Source organism: Ambystoma mexicanum, chromosome 3p, assembly GCF_040938575.1.
Source record: "Ambystoma mexicanum isolate Mex_15411 chromosome 3p, UKY_AmexF1_1, whole genome shotgun sequence".
In the NCBI taxonomy this organism is placed as follows: Eukaryota; Metazoa; Chordata; class Amphibia; order Caudata; family Ambystomatidae; genus Ambystoma; species Ambystoma mexicanum.
Genome location: NC_090925.1, coordinates 279,519,868 through 279,537,433, shown reverse-complemented (window position 1 = coordinate 279,537,433; position 17,566 = coordinate 279,519,868). Strand labels below are relative to the sequence as shown.

The 17,566-nt window shown below is 50.4% G+C and overlaps 1 protein-coding gene across 12 annotated transcripts in view; it reads right to left on the bottom strand.

Moving 5' to 3' along the window:
* Positions 1 to 17,566, bottom strand: part of ARFGAP1 (ARF GTPase activating protein 1) — a 369,057-nt gene that overhangs the window by 134,546 nt on the left and 216,945 nt on the right. For 4 of the 12 annotated variants that reach the window (XM_069650786.1, XM_069650787.1, XM_069650789.1 and 1 more), the window contains exons 10-11: positions 6,440 to 6,469; positions 2,972 to 3,028 (exon numbers count right to left, since the gene is read on the bottom strand). The exons of 3 other annotated variants lie outside the window; for them this stretch is intronic. In XM_069650786.1, the coding sequence (XP_069506887.1) occupies positions 2,972 to 3,028; positions 6,440 to 6,469 (87 nt within the window). The remainder of the gene's footprint in view (positions 1 to 2,971; positions 3,029 to 6,439; positions 6,470 to 17,566) is intronic. 5 more of the 12 variants (XM_069650788.1, XM_069650790.1, XM_069650794.1 and 2 more) reach the window with 2 other exon arrangements.

Genomic DNA, 17,566 nt, shown 5'->3' with positions numbered 1-17,566 from the left:
TGGGAAAGCCTGAACAGTTTTCCCTGTGCCACTGCACTGAGGGTGCTGTGTGACACAAATGAAAAGATGATGCATATGGAGTTGGTTAGACTCCATAACCAAAGAAAACAGAAGGGTAAAACACTATCAAAATACATGAGAGAGTGGAAAATAGGTCCTCAAAATCCAGCAGTTGCCGGGGGTCTCTCAGGTGAAGGGAATTAGCACATCTTTGACAATTCTCCCCAACATTCCCTACATACCACCCTGCTAGAGCCCTTCAGTCATCCAGCTCCAACTCTGCAGATCAGATGCTTTTCCAAGGAGAGAGTGGAGGTAGATCTCTCTCCTCCGCAGGAGTCTCCCTCTGGAATGGCCTCCCTGCCCCTCTCAGACTTGAGCCAGATTTCCTTAAGTTCTGGAAGCTTCTCAAGACCTTACTTTTCTCTTCTTCCTTCCCTCTCCCCCGCTAATGTCCCCATCCGCCCCTTGACTGGTTGCCTGGTTCATTCCTTCAGAGTCTAATAGGGCACCAGCGCCCCCCTAGTCCAGTCTGCCCTTGCACTTGGTCTACCCGGACCACCCCCCCCCCCCCCAATCAACCTGCACTTGCCCATCCGTGCCCCCACAAAGCTGGCACTGCTTGCACCCTTGCAGCCCTTCCAGCCTCCTTAGCTCATGGACCTTCCTACCCCTTGCACTCCCTGCTTTCCTGTGGCTCTGTCCACCTGGCCTCACCTGGCACTCGCTTTTTTCACAGGCCCTTCTGCCTTGACTGGCACACCGCTGCACTTCTCCTACTGCACTTGCACAATCTGAATGTCATAAGGCCTAGTAGGATCATTTCTTGTTCATCCTCCATGTTCCCCCCACCCTCTTTTCTTGTTGCGCCTTCAAACACATTGTATATAGGCACATTATAAATAAATAAAATACCTACATAAAAGCCCAAACTGTTGGCTTTGCCAATGCCTCGTTAGTTTGGGCTATTAGGTGGCGATGAGCCAAAACTGTAGCATTAGAGTACAGATAGAGAGAAATGGCATGCAAGAAGGGACACATAACTTGCCCGCGTTTGGTTACTTGCCCACCCATTGACTGCCCATGGCCATGCAGATCACTATGGCCAGTTCCTGCTCCTCCCCGCCAGAAAAACTGCCTTATGGGAACTCTGAGCTTGCTTTAATCAATCCTTACTATCAAACTTTGCACTATAGGTGCCTGCCAGTGTTTGCCCAAAGCAGTCCTTACTTAAATGGAGCTGTAAACACGCTACTGGTGCAATAAAAATGTCTTACTAGGTCTGCCTTCAGCCACTCGATTAATAAGCACTCTACTGAAATCTTGTTAAAACAAGCATTGGCAAAGTCAACAGTTTTGGCTTGTGTGTATTAGTCATTTGCCAGGCACTGCTATTGGATGCCCAGGTACTTGACCCATTTTGCAGATACTACCATCATTGGCCACTTAATACCACTCCGGCAGTGCCTGACAAATGCCTTTCCCAAGTCTACACAGAAGCAGAAGCCTAAACTGTTGACATTGCCATTGCTAGTTTTAATATCTTTCACAAACAGGATTAGCTTTACATTGGGTATTACTTTTAAGAGAAAGGAGACGCAAAGCCCAATGTTTATTCTCAGTATCAGTGAAGGTCACTTCATCGATATCTTTGGCCACAGATTCCAAATGCAGTCCATCAGAACAAAATTGGTTCAATGCCTTCTCTTTCTGCAGCAATTGACATTATTTCCCAAGATTCCCTTATTGACAACATTTCTCTTGTGAACTAGTGGGTCTTAGTTACTGACCTTTTAAAAGTTAAGTTTGCTTCAAACGTTGGTATCATTGGCAAAAGTTGAACAGGGCTCCTGCTGTTAGCAAATGTAAACTCCCAAGCATTTACAAAAAAGAATTGACTATACAGTCTGTTCCTGCTCATCACCCATTTGTTGGCAGGGCTTCCAGCAGCTCAACCAGAGTTCAGGATGAGAATCTCTCTTGCGTTAAGCAAAACATGCAAAGCTTCAGCGAAAGCTGCCAAATGCTGAACACAACAGTGCCATAAAAATTCTAAAGATGGCGCTGGCCAAGAGACTTGTGGCATATCCGGACAATGCGAGATTACAGGCATACTCTTGTCCACAATCAAATTGCTCATAGGCTAACATATAGAATGCACATCCATTTTAGATGTATGCTGCAAAACCATGTGTTACTGCTCACAGGTTATTACAAGACCAAGGTAACCAAACATGTATTACAGGATAAGGTTTCCACCGTCTTATGTTGCCTTCTGTACATCTTTCATCTTTAATGACATGTATGGAATAACATGATCAGCTGGACACATCCAAACAGATCAGTCAAGGGGTCTTAGCTGGCCACACATTGTTATGCACAAGGTATTCAAGATATCTGCCAGAGCACACATTATGGTATTTGTGTCCTTCACAATGCACAGCTAACTATGCAGGATTGCAGATGGATCATTAAACATGACCTGGTAATCATGTTACTGCACACGTGCCTTTGCATGTAGGTGATTAAAACAAATTACTGCAGACAGGTCATTCATTTTGGTCAGCTCAGCATGCAATTCTGCAGAATGATCATTTAAGGTGGTGACATCTCTGCGTTACTGCACACAGGGTGCACGAGGTGTTAACAGGCAATCCAATAGAATTACAAAGTTAAGATTAAACACTCAAACTCCATCATTGTGCAAGCTGCTAATGTGGTACAAGTCGTATTAGTCCATTTGTGAGGTCCCAAATATAAGCTTGTGTTATTGGATACACACATTTAATGATGAGCTTAGATTTCATACTCCACCACCAAGTGTTATTTGATTGGTTAGTTAACCATTTGCAACTGTGCAATCACACCCACCACCACGTGTAATTGGATGCAGGTTAGTCAACGCTGTTCATTTGGGTAATTACACCCCAAGCATTTGTGTAGAAAGCGTTATATTTATTTGTAGGTTTACCTTGTCCTGGGCTGGCTTGAGAACATTTTCATTAAAATTCTGACCTAACTCTGAAGCCTATTTAAAAATCAAAAGAAAAAAAATAGCAATGAAAAATAAAACAGACATTGTTTTTTAATGTTCTTGCTGCAATCAACTGTAGCCAAAATGACCATAGGAATAATATAGCAGAAGGAGCTTGAAGGCCAAATAATGGACAGGCAGTGTAAACCACTGGCTTCCAGAAGCAACAAAGTGGAAGAACGCACAGACAACAATGCAAAGCAGCAGGATGAAACAGGGATGCAAAGTGACAGGTGGAAGAGGCGAGACATGGGTGGCGGGAAAGATTGTTGGCTCTGGGTCACAGCCTGATGAAACTGGGGCCGCCGCCACTGTGCGCCTGCTGCATTCTGAACAAGTCCCCTAGTGACCAAGAGTGGCCAGCAGGGCACTGCCTTAAACATACCTAACTTAATGCACCGCTTCTACAAACCGACATGAACAAATCACAATATGCAATCACTAGCTGCTAATGGCCAAAGGTTTACTCCAGCTCTACACCTAGACCAATACTGCAGGTGTTTGGTTGCCTCAGAAAGTAAGGCAAAGCTACACTATCAAAATGTAGGATTAGAATCCACAATTTACTTGACTGAATTTGCCAATTGGGTGGAAACAAACTGTCAGAAAGCGCATCCAGACAAGACACCTGTAAGGATTGTATATGGTTGGCAAGAGTGAAAGCTACCAATAATTAGTGGCATGCAACGTCTCCCAGTAAACCAGGTGCTCAATCTCAGCTTCCTGTATGAAAGTAGCCTTCACATATGCAGGGAGTGTGTGCTTAAGTCGTCTGAGATGGGAAGTTCTCTCTCAGGACAGTCATAGGTTTGCGCTCCACTGGTCATGATTAACTAGTTTTAGACTCAGGCTTCAAGACTACGGGAACGTGCAGAACACTACAGCCCATATGGTGGAATGTGTTAGTGCTTCAAGTAGATTGCCCCATCTTGGCTAGATCCTCAATGGCTACAGTTCTTTGCTCTAGTGAAATGCAATCTTTCCATTACGTCATTCAGAGTTTTGCAGGACTCTGGGGAAGCACGTTTGAAGCCTTGCAGAGCTTGTCCAAGAGTACCTTTGCACAAACACAAGTCGTTAGAGAGGCTGCACCACCCAATACTAGGAGATTGTATCCTTGAGTGCGGCTACAGTGGTAGTGTTCACTGAACATGAACTCGGACCGACGCTGTGCCTGGCCTGCACATGGCACACAGCGAGACCAATTCTACGCTTCGGCCTTTCCTTCTTGAATTCAATTTTGTTCTTTTGATTCTATACTATGTTCTGGTAACACATTAGGTGGAAGCAAAGTTACAATCACATTTACAAGATCCTGTTTTAAGATTACTCGAGTAATCACTAAAACCATAGATCCATTGCCTTTGCATTGAAAGATTGAATGTGTCATACATTCTCCAGTCTATTTATGATAATTCGTGGAGCTCTCTCCACGCTTATTCCCACACCCCTACCAAAATGCTCTTCGACATAAAAGGCAGAGAGATTTCTGCTATAATTCAACTTCAAACCAGGTAAAAATGCAGAAAACAATGTAGCGGGAGAGAAGCAAGAACTACGTCAGATTTAAAAACCATGCTGTACATAATGATTTGGGTTTCTTTGTTTAAAATTTAAGTGTGCTGCAAAAACTTGATCTTCAAACAATAGGAGGCATCTCTTGAAAACCTGGTCTTTTAATTTTACCTCATCCAAAGCAGACCCAAAAACAAAACCTTGTGCAAGTCCAAGACAAACCCTGGTGTACGAGGTTAGTCAGAGCGAACGTCGCAACCACTCATAATTCTTAAGAAGCAGCATTACAACGGCCATTATGCGAAACCTGCTACAAAGAAGCAGGATCTGGAGCAGTCATAAGACTCAATGGCGAGCATGAAGGAAGCTCTCACAAAAGGCAAACTTAATCAACTCCATTATGTTCCAATTGCAGAGCACAATGTTGGGGCAAGGGTTTATAATTCAAACAATTATTCTGGAAAGCTTCTCAAGCTATTAAAAAAAGGGGTGGATAATCTTGCGGGGTCAACACCGCCTCCCACCATAACAGAGAAGTTATTAATGAGCTATCTGCTTGTTTATGGACAGAGTAAAAAAAAAAATTTACCCAACCTATTGAGAGTCATGGAAGAGGCACAATGGTTTCCTCACACCATAGTTGGGGATACAAAACATAAAGTACCTTGTCATGCCAGGTGCTCTTCAAAATGATTTTGACTTTTCTTCAGAGAAGGAGATGGTATTTGTTCAACAAATGTTAGTTAATAATCTGTCACATACCAAGTTACTCATCCACCAATGATCTAAAGATCTACCAACACAGAGAAAGGGAAAAGGTAAACTAGCTCTCCTCACTCTAACTCTACCAACTTCACATACCCATCAGAATTATCACTTACAAACCAGCGATGCACAAGTAAATTGCTCCCAAAATGCACGTAGCACAACATGCCTGCCAACAGCAAACCTAAAAGCCCTGAAGGGAAATGTGATGGAGGATAGAAAGCACTTTTCTATGGAAGGAACCACAGTGCTTGGAGAGTAACAGTTTTGGTATCTTGGACACTGAAGCTGACAAGCCAACAGGGATTTAGGAAGACTGTTAGATAGACTCAATAGATTTTAAGGCTCATTTCTTTTAGATTAAAAAAAAAAAAACGGGGGTGGGGGGAGGGAGCAATGAAGGTCTTCTCTCGCTCATCTGGAGACCCACCTGAAAGCATACCGAAAACAGGATTATTGTTTCACTTACAAATGAAATAAATCTACCAATCTGGACTGTCCAGGGTTCCTGCTTTAGAACACTCTTGGTTTGATGGAGATTATCGGGTAATCAAAATGTATCTATTCTACCATAAAGCAATAGTGTCAAATTAAATAAAATGAAACTAGAAATCTCAGGGCAAGTCGTAATACTGTAGGCAATTATATATTTGCACCTTCAGTCCTTTGTCATTTACATAATAAATCTGCATCTTTGCAGTATTTTCAACAACCCGCCTCTCAGAGTAGTTAGAAATTTGGAGCAATTTTCTATAATCATTGTTTTGTCTAGAATAGGAGTTTCTCAGACCCTACAGTTATCCATCACTAAGGGAATAGGACTGTTAAGGCAGCCAACACTAAAAGGCAAAGGATGTTGAGCTTGCCCAACACAAGACTTATTCACTGAACTACTAGTGCAACGACAATGGTTAAATCATGCACATCGTGAAAAGCAGGGCAGCCCCATAGTGGCCGAGTCTTTGCATTCATGTTTGTCACTGCTGAACAAGGAGGGATAATACACGAGTTATTAACCAAACATAAAAATCACAGTGGGCATGACAAAGCTGCACAACACAATGTACAGGTGAGAGCAGACAAGGACACAGGTCCATGCACGATGGGAGGTAGCACAGCTTTTACCGGCTCCTGATGCTGCTTGGAACCCCACATCTTTAACCGGCATGGTGGCGAAGAGCAGGAGAAGTAAAAGAAGCAGCTTTTAGCGAAACACTGAAAGGCATTTCTCAAGCAAGTTAAAAGGAGCGTGAACCATTCACAATGGCAAACTCAGCAAAGAGGCAATACTGCAGCAGGGAAACGGGCGAAACATTGTTCCCGGGATTTCATAAGCTAGCACCATTAGTAAGCTGTAAATTCTTAGTGCTAGGGCAACTGGTGGAAAACTGCTCGAGTTCTACCGTTTGGGACATTAAACTTTTAAAGCATTATGTAAAATCACAACCGACGTTCGGATATTATTACTTACCATGTGTAGTAACCACTGTACATTTTAATCTTTATCTCTACCCCCTCCAGTAACAATTCTTCCAACTTTATCTTGTGGATAGAAAACGACACCGGACCACAGAAACAGACTGTCCATTCCGAGAGCAGACATGCCCACTAAGCACAGCTGGTTTACGTTGCACCCCAGTTTCCTAACCAACATTTCGGAGGTATGGAATGCAACTCTACAAATGGTGTATAGATAGAAAGGGGCTGGGTGGACGGAGTTGGGTAATCCTTGAACATAACAGTTTTGGACAAAAGAAAAAAAACAGGTTGCTATAGCATGTAAACCACTTGCCCGAGCGTGCATTGAAATAACTTGTACAGAATGCAATTCCAAGCTGCAGCACACAGGAAGAAAGATGAAAATGCCAGCATAGATCCGGGAAACATGTTTGGCAGGACTGCCCTTCGAAGGTGTGTTGGTATCAACGGAATATGGATTTGTCATGGTAAGAGGCAATACATGTAAAAGTGGATGCACTGTGGATGACTGGGTATGTTTTGCTCAAACGTGCAGACAGACTTGGTTGAGATGTAGCGAGTATCAACAAATTCTAAAATGGAACCACCATGAACATGTTTGCTTCTGTAAACAGAGAATTTGCTAGTCAGCTAACCCGATACCGACTCACCACAAGCATTAGGTTCACTGCATGTATGGGCAAAGGGTGACCATTTTCTCAAAATGGCCTCAGTCTTCTTTTTTCGCCATTTCTTGTTGGTTCGTTTCTTCTGGGCATTTACATTGTTGTTTGCATCAGGTTTGAGTCCTTTCGGTATTTTGCCTTTGGTGGGTTTCAGCCCTGAAGTCCAAGGCTCCAGTGCGTCTGGAAAGGTAGACAGGGAGGGTCCCCAAACCTCCCTGTCCTTTGAAACCAGTTCCAATTGGCCAGCTGGATGTCCTGGAGGAGAGTCACCCTGCTGTGCAATTGACAGCCTAGGGTTGTGAATGAATGGAAACCTGCATAAAAAGCGAGGTTTTTGGGACTAAGAGCACAGTCGACCACTGGAGGACAACATCCAAAGCAGAAGACGAGAAGACGCCAGTAGCACCCTCCTGGATCGCGAAGCGCCCAGTGAAGCCCTGCAGGTGTGCTGACCCAGTTTTCATATAGACTGGGAAGACCCGTACAGGACGACTTCCTCCCTTGGGCTGGTGGGACAAACTAGCCTCAAGACAAGCTTCCATTTGGCGCAACCCCCGACTTGGTGTGCCTCACCAAAGCTGCAGAAGTCCAATGCCTGGGTTCCTGTGACCGTTTTGCCGAGTCTGAATCCGGCCAAATCTTCATGGGAATCCAGAGGACTCTGTAGAAGCAGGAAATCTTGATCCAGAGTTGCCTCATCAGAGTCCAGGAGCGAGGGAACATGCGTCTTCCAGAGTTTTTTCGTTCTTCATTGACTCTGAGGAGAAGGCAGTAAAACAACAAAGTGCAGGGGGCGCTGTTGAGCAGCCTGGAAAATGGCTGACTAGCTGTGGAGCTCCGTGTGGCTGGGACGTATAATCCGGCAACATCAGCGGATTGCTTTAAATTTTTCTACACTGTGCTGGCCCTGCTGGAAGCCTACATCGTGCCACACATTTTGCTGCATGTTCGGCCCGAATTGGGCTCTGGGAACCCCGCCGCCCTGCTTTGGAGCTTCGGCCCGCCGTGTTGTGCGAACCTCCGCGCCGACTGAGATCCGGCAGGGGCCTGCCTTCGTAGGAGTTCCCTGCCCCCTGGCTACAGGCTGCGGGGGCAGCCCCCGTGGTGGCCGGTGCTGGTGGGTGACGGCGTGGGAGCCTCCGGACCGTCACGGTTTGAGGGGCCTCCCCGGCCTCTGCTGCGTGGCTCCGGCGGACGGGAGCTGCGCCCGGGCTGGCACTACAACCCGCCCCCGCGCTTTGACATCGCAGCCCTGCTCTGCCGCTCGGGGGGGGGCAGAGCGCCTCTGCTCGAGAGGCATCGCGGACCTGCTCTGCTGCCCGCGGTGGCTGGTAACCCTCAGCTGGAGGGCGCCGCGGGCTGGCCGCTCCTTGGGCCCAGGGGTGGCCCGGATCCAGCGGGATCAGTGATCCGGCGGTCTGCCAGCGGCTGCCCGCGGCCCGCGGCCCAGCTAAGGAGCTGGGTTGCGGCGGGCCTCGTCTGCCACGAAGTTGTGCGCTTTCCTGCCTGCGTGTGCCCTGCCGGCCGCCCCACACACGCTGCCTACACTACGGCCTACTCCTTGGGCCCACATGGTCATTGGGGGCCGCGGACTACCCCACCGGCCCCATTTGAGGGCACCTCACTGGATTGGGGCTCTAACTACTACGATCCCTCACATTTGCTGTGAACTGCCCAGCAGAGCGTCATCCTACATTGGGGCCTTGAAACTTGGATCCAGGCCCCATGCACGTTCCCCACTGGCGGCGCTTTACCTGACAGAACCCGTCCTGCACATGGCCTCACTCCGCACTCGTGCGCCTTGAGGCGGCTCCTCCCCAACTCCTGCACCTTCAACGCTGGGAGACAGCATTGTCCGCTGTTGTCGCCCTGCTCAGGAGGCGGCCTTACTACCGACTGGACTACGGATACGGCGGCGGAGCAGCCACTCATCATCACCCCCGCTCAACTAAAGCGGCATGGTGCACCCGGGGTGCACTTCTCTTCATTACATCTCTCCTCACTATAATACATCTGGCCTGACCTGCTGGGTTCCCCCCCACCACAAGTGCGATGCCCAACAAATCCAGGGGAACTACCAAGGTGGGCGCAATGGATAAATTTACCAAGGCAACTCCACGTGCAGACCGGGGAGCTGCATCATCCGCACATGAAGATCCGATTCCGAGCTCCCCACTGGAGCAACAGCCCCAGACCTCACTGCCATGATGGAATCGATGGCCAAGAACTTTGCCTCGTTCCATGAAAAATTGGATGACATTAATGCTAACGTTGTTTCTTTTAAATCCTGGGTGGACCTGACGGGAACAAGAATAACCGAGGCCGAAAACAGAATTGGGGCTAATGAAGATCAGCTTCACACCTTGCAAGACTCTGTGGCCACACTATCCCGTGACATGAAGGTGGCGAAATCGAAGTGCGACGACCTTGAATCCCGCTCGCGCAGGAACAACCTGAGCATAATTGGGGTTCCCGAAAATGCCCTGAAGGGCCGCATGAAGCTGGCAGTCCAAAATCTGCTTAAAGACTTACTGGGGAACCCTGCGCTATCCCCCTTCTTCGTGGTTGAGCGAGCTCCCCGGGCCCTTTCCCCGCATCCCAGGCCGGGCGACTTCCCTAGACCCATCATCGCCAGGATTCTTAATTATAGACCGGGACCTCATCCTACGCCTGTCTCGCGAAAAGGGTGACCTATGCCTCAACTCAAACACCATCCGGATATTCCCCGACTTCTCTGTCGGGGTGCAGCAGGAGAGACGTCAATTCCTCGGAGTCAAGAAACTGCTAAGGGAGCGTAACGTCCCATATGCCATCCGTCTCCCAGCCAGGCTCAAAATCACCTTCAAAGAAAAGCTGTTCTTTTTCACGGTGCCTGATGAAGCGGTCAAATTTATAGAGTCACAGATACCGCTGCCGAATCCCGCTCGCAATCCTATTGTTGATGACTGAACTAAGGCCATGGTACATCCTGACTGCTTGCTCAACATGGCTAGTCTTTTCATGTGTTAGTAGTAACATAACCTTAAGGGCTCACCAGTGCACACGAGCTGAATACCTATATTGATCACTTATGCTGAACTTGCCACTGGGGCCCGGGGGCGGCTCACCGACGTGCAATCTGGCCTACTATTCCTGAATGCTCCACTGGACGGGCTACTGGCCCACTTGTATCTACGGGTCTGGACGTGGTGTGCACAGCGGTGCGCCCCTTACCCCCGGCCGGCTATCGCAGCTCACTCAATATTTCTGCTACCTGGTTACTATTGTTTGTTCCTCATGTGTTGATGGTAATACACCTTTTGGTTTCGTGTGGGAGCACCCACTAAATCACGGTTGCTGTGCACCTATGTATGGCTCATATATGTCATGCAAGTCTCCGCTGGTACTCTGATGTCAATTATGTTCTTTATAGGGACTGCGCATGCACGCGCGACGCATGCGGACCTAATCGCACCAGCTCCTGGCGGCTGCTGTATATATCCTGCAATTTATCCCTCTTCTGCTGAATAGAAACACCCCAGCAGCACATAGGAGGTGGCGGACACGGCAAGGAAACAGTCGCTGCATCCCCGTGACAAATCGGAGCAGGGGGTGTGAGGATCGGCCTGTACTCGACAGGCGGGCGATCCGCGGCCATTGTGGCGTGGGTGAAGCGACCACCCACCCCTCCCCCCCTTTGCGACACAGCGAACGCTGGAAGCGGAGACGGAAGGCATACGCTCGGCTGGGCGGACTGCAAGACCCAGCAGGGACCCGCCGATACAGCCGGAGAACCAACGGCGGTCCCTGCACCTGCCCGACCCTGGTGAAATCAGCGGAGGGCGAGACCCGAAGCAACCGAGGCCATCCGCGACGACACCCTTCCCGGCCCAGGCAGCGCTGCAAGTGAGCGGACACGGGAGGCATTAGTGAGGGGCGGGTGTTATAACACACCATACCCCCTCCTCGGACGCCAACCTGCATATTTGCTCGGGGCCAAGGCCCACATCATCTACCTCCCCCCTGGAGATCGAGGCCCTCCCCCCATCAGCGAGACTGCAACGCGCAGGGTCGAGCCGTAGCACAACAAGAAGGACCGTGTGCTGGGCTCCCCTGCTGATGGACGATACGCTGCACACTGGCCCAGCAACAATCAGGTACGTGAGTGAGATGGGGGAATTGCCATATCTCCCCCCCACGGCCCCTTATACACTGGGGACAAAGGTAATACGGCTCTCCCCACGTGGCTTACGCACAGCGGAGCCGAATTCGAAGAGCGGCGGCGAGAGGCATCTCTCCCCACAAACAACTGAGCCACCCCCTGCCCACGGCGGGCCCCCCAGACGCTCTTCTCCCCGGCGGTGCAACAACCGCAACCAGGGAAGACACGCAGCAGAACGACCCTCACGGGGCACCACTACCACGGGGCTGAGTCCTGCCCACGCTACACCCCTCCTCCCCACACGTCCGGCAGCTCCCGAGGAGAGGCCCATACTCAGAGACTACGCTCCTCCTCACAAGGAAGCAACTACGGACACCCCCCCAGCGGACTCCTGACCCTCCAACTAGCGCACCAGACCAGCCAGAACAGGGGATCGGCTCTCACCAATCCACATTGCCCAGCCGAGGCCTGGGAGCGAAGACAGAGTGGCGAAAGATAGACGCCCAGCAAGCCCACCCCACCTTGGTTTCCACGTCAATCCCCGCTGGGCACCCACAAGACCCACCCGGGCTCAAATCCTCGCACAAACTACCGACTCGGCCATGGGCAAGGACAAGGCCAAGAGACAGACCCTGCAGAGTAAAATGGACCTTTACACAGTGGAGGGTACCCCCTCGCCAGGGGACACAAAACTTGGCGGAAGCAGGCGACAGAGTGGAAACTCAGGACCCCCAATTCTCCCTGAATGACTTAATGAAGGCAAGGCAATTGGGGACTCGAGAACATCGCTGGAACTCAAAATAGGTGGAGTCTCCACGGAAGTGTCTCTACTACGCCAAGATCTCCGCAACCTATCGTCTAGGGTCGGAGAAGCGGAACAAAGAGTGTCAGACACAGAAGACAACGTACGCCAGCTGGAACAACAACTCGCCATAATTGCCCAAAAAGTCAACCAACTTGAATACCAAGCCGAAGACAGTGAGGGCAGGGCACGCCGCAATAACCTCAGGATTCTTGGGATCCCGGAGAAAGAGGAAGGCCCCAGTGTCGAACTTTTCCTGGAAGACTGGCTGACTCACATATTCGCCCCCAAGAAACTGTCAAAATTCTTCTCTATTGAAAGACCACATAGGGTACCCACCGGGTGACCTACCCCAGGAGCCCCGCCCAGAACTATAATTGCGCGTCTCCTCAACTACCGGGACCGGGACGCTATTCTACAGATGGCACGGGCCTCTGGCCCAATCACATACAACGGCTACAAAGTGGGGTTTTACCCGGACTATACCAAAGAGGTCCAGAGGGCCCGTCAGTCGTTTGACTCTGTCAAGAAGAAACTTCACTCTATGTCAATCAAGTTAGCCCTCTTCTTCCCGGCGATGCTCAAGGTCCACTACGAGGGCACGACCCACCTATTCCACAACCCCAAAGAAGCATGGGATTGGCTCGAAACACAGATCCTCAATGGGCCTGCGGCCAGACGCTCTCCCTCTGGACCGTCCGCCCGCAAGCCCGGGCAGAACTCGCCACCTCTCACTCCGATAAGACCCGGAAACTGACTCACCACGGCGCCCCACCAGAAATACCACGGAGAACGGATGAGGCCTGGGCATCACAGAATTGAATCTGCTACGGGATACCACGGAAATGACACCACTGCGGCCGCCTAGGCACCGCAGTCTCAAGCACAGTCCAGGTAGCTCCACAGGAGTTACCACCCTAGTTCGGGTCATTCCGGCGAAGTTTAAGTTTACCAAGTTATAAGTTCAATGTTTGGGCGACAGGTGCTCCCAGTTGGGCCGGACGGGTTATGGGGGGGGATGAATTTTGGAGACTCAAGGAAACGGAATCATGAGAAAAGAAAGCTAGAATCCGACGAGCACAGGCAAGGTAAACAAACACTGTTCTGGGCCAGGACCGCGGACGCAATTGTCTGCCAGTCTTCAGGCACTCCAATGCGAGGCAACTCCCGGACGTCTCCCCTGAGAGGAAATCGACACGCGCCCCCGGAAAAAGCGCAACTGCCACTAATCCTCCCAGCCACCCCAACAAGTAGACTCACGCAGACAGGATGAACCCCAACAAGGTGACAATACTGTCCTGGAACGTCAATGGCCTTGGCTCCAGCATTAAGCGGAGACTGGTGCTCCAGTACCTAAACCGGCATTCGCCGGACATTGCCCTCTTAAATGAAACACACTTGATAGGCACAAACACCAACTTTGTCAAAAGATCCAACTACTCGAATGTCTACCATGCCGGATTCACGAAAGGTGCTAGGGGTACGATGATACTAGTTCACAAGAGAGTCCCCCTCCAGGTCAGGAAGATCAGGGCAGACCCCCGGGGCCGCTATGTATTGTTGCTGGCGGACATGTGGGGCCTGGCAGCAATCTATGCCCCCCCTACGCTGACAAAAGAACTGCTCTCCGAACTACAGAGCCTGCTCCTGGAGGAAGAGGCTGATACGTGGGTGCTTGGAGGGGACTTTAATGAAGTAATGGACATCGCAGTCGATAGAACCTATAGGAGAGCTGGAACACGCCCCACCCCCACACCGCTCGCCACGTTCACCGAGGCCTCGGGATTGGTGGACACATGGCGCTCACTTCATAGAGACGAGGCAGGGTTCTCCTCAGGGGTCCACAAACCGTTCTCCAGGATTGATTAAGTCTTCACCCCCCGCAACATAATCCACAGGCTTCTCGACGCTGCATTCCTCGCAAGAGGTATTTCGGACCACTCCCCGCTCCTTCTAACTGTTAAGAACACCTTCTGCCGCCCGGATCGTAATTGGCGCCTAAATGCATACCATCTCCGTGTTCCTGAAATTGCGGAGGAGCTAGAAAGGAAGACAACGGAATATTTCGAACTCAATGAGGGCTCAGTGGACTGCCCGATTTCGATCTGGGAGGCGTACAAAACAGTCCTACGAGGGGAGGCAATTTCCGTGGTTTCCGCCTACCAACAACGTCCAGAAGGTCAGGGAAGCAGAAGCACGCGTTTTAGAGTGTGAATGACAAATCCTCATACAAAACACCCAAGAAGCAAAGGAAGCGATGCTTACGGCGCAAGATGCCCTCAGTAACTTGTCCCTAGACAACGCACAAACTGCCCACCAATTAGTCCGGAGCCAAATATATGAACGGGGCGACAAAGCTAACAAGACTTTGGCCTGGTTGGAGAGACGCACACAAAGCAGGGGACACGTAAGGGCGATCAGATCTCCGGATGGAACACTGTTGACAGAAGACTCTGATATTGTCGAGGCATTCGCCACCTATTACAAAAACCTCTATACCCCTCCCAATGGGAATCCACCCGTGGACCCCTCTCGCTACCTCGACCAAATCGAGATTCCGACACTCCCACAACACCAGTCAGATCTCCTGAATGCTGACATCACCGATACTGAGGTCCAAGAAGCGCTGGCACAACTCCAACCCAGGAAAACCCCGGGCCCCAATGGGTTCCCGACAGAAACGTGGAAATGCCTCGGCGGCAGGCTACCTACCCACATGCATCGCATGTTTCTACGCAGCAGAGAACTAGGAGCACTCCCACCAGACCTCAGGAAGGCATGCATAGTTGTCATACACAAGCCTGGGAAACCCCCAGAGGAATGCGCCTCCTATCGTCCGATTTCCCTGATCAACGGCGAAGCAAAGGTTCTCGCCAAAACGCTCGCTAACAGACTACTGCAGGTGATTGAGACCCTCGTCCACCCGGACCAATGTGGTTTCATGCCCAATACATCGACTCAAATGAACTTGCGCAGAGTCCAATTGGCGCTGTCCAGGGCAAAGGAAATACCAGCCCCACTCGCCCTCCTGGCGGTGGACTTTGAAAAGGCGTTTGACTCTGTGGGGTGGGATGCTCTGTGGGAGATCATGGCTAGGATGAACCTGGGGCAGACATTTATATCTTGGGTAAAACTTCTATATGCATCCCCAGAGGCCATGGTGAGGGTGAACGGCAGGTCCTCCAAATCATTTCCCTTGGGTCGGGGCACGAGACAGGGATGCCCGCTATCCCCACTCCTCTTCCTCCTGGCCATCGAGCCACTAGCGATTGAGCTTAGAGCTAACACCAACTGGACTGGTTTCGCTTGGCCAGGGGGTGGAGAAGACCGCCTTTCGCTCTATGCGGATGACCTGCTCATATATCTCAGTAAGCCGAGCATCTCGTGCCCGGCGGTCTCCCTCATACTCAGCGAATACCAGTACTTTGCAGGCCTGAAGGTTAATGATGCCAAAACCATCTTCTTCCCGATTCAGGGCGGTGAGTCTGCGATCCCGGAGACCTGCCCATATCATGTCTCTATCAGGGAATTTAAATACCTGGGTATACGGCTTGACCCGACGCTTGATGGGTTCCCCCAACTTAATCTACAACCAGTAATTGAGCGGTTCAACAGAGACACCCCCCATTGGCAATCTTTTCCCCTATCGCTAATGGGCCGAGCCGCGCTATTCAAAATGATGACCCTTCCCAGATTGTTATATGTCCTCCAGAACGCCTCATCCCCCGAGAAACCTTCGCACTCATAGACAAGAACCTGCGCACACTGCTATGGGGTGGGAAACAATCCAGGATCGCCCTTGACACACTCCAGAGATCGGTGTGGGAGGGAGGCATCGGTTTACCCTGCATACACACCTATTACCTGGCCACACAGATAGGAGTAGTGAATGACTGGATGCACGTGGACCCCACATTGCCACACACCCGTATTGAGCTAGAGACCATGGCCCGGCTAACACCGCTGCAAATCCTCTACGCCACCCACAATCAACTCCCGGCGCTGCCCAAAATGACCCACCACATCCGTCGCACCTGGCGGGCAGCACACAAACTAATCGGCTGGGAAGGACAGCCAACACTCACACAACCCATATGGCACAATGCGCTCCTCCCGGAACTAGTGAAAATGGGCGCCTTTGGTCATTGGCAGACAAAAGGAATACACACACTAGCACACGTGATTCAAGGGGGTCACCTAGGTTTTGAGACCATGCAAGAACAATTCGACCTGGCACCCATGGACCGGTTCTGGCACGCGCAACTATCCCACACCATCCGAACCCAATTCCCCGACACGACGATCATACCCCCCTGCTCTCCCATTGAGACCAACATTCTCCCGCAGCACATCTCTTCTAAGGTCACTTCTACTCTCTATTAGGCACTTAACTCATTCGGGGCTGCACAGCTCGACGGGCTAAAGGCAAAGTGGGAAAGAGATGTGGGTCCCCTGGAACCTGAAGATTGGGTGGAGGCGTTAATGTCCCCCAGAGAAATTGGTATAGAATCCAAGCTTAGGCTAATACAGCTGAGGATCCTCCATCGCTCATACCACTCACGCACTGCAATGGCCAGATGGGGGGTGTAGTAGACGGGACATGTGTTCGATGCAAAACTGAACCCGCCACCTTCTACCATATGATATGGGAATGCCAGGCGATACAGGCCTTCTGGGGGGACTGTGTTGACACAATCTCAGCCGCTCTGGCGACACCAATCCCTAGGGATCCCAAGATGGTACTCCTGGGCATTGGGGGTGAAGTGGACCGGTCTAAATATGAGAAATTGTTTTTGCCAATTGCGCTGGGGGCAGGCAAAAGACTTATTGCAGCCAACTGGGGATCTGCCGACCCACTGAACCTGAACCGTTGGAGTAACGAGTTGGACAGGTGCGCAACCTTAGAGCGCCGGATCTATAATGCAAGGGGCTGCCACCATAAATTTGAAAAAATATGGGGTAAATGGCTAGATGCTCAATGAGACCAGCGAGTGGGGGCTCATCACCAACACTGCCAGCATTGTTTGCGAGCCTTGTCCTATTGATGTCTTGCGGTCCTCAACCCAGTGGGCCCACGCGTGCTGTTATTGTGGCCAATTGCCTTCAAACATGTGTATAACGATGATTCATGTCTCATTCATGTTCGTTTCTTAATGCTTTGTTGT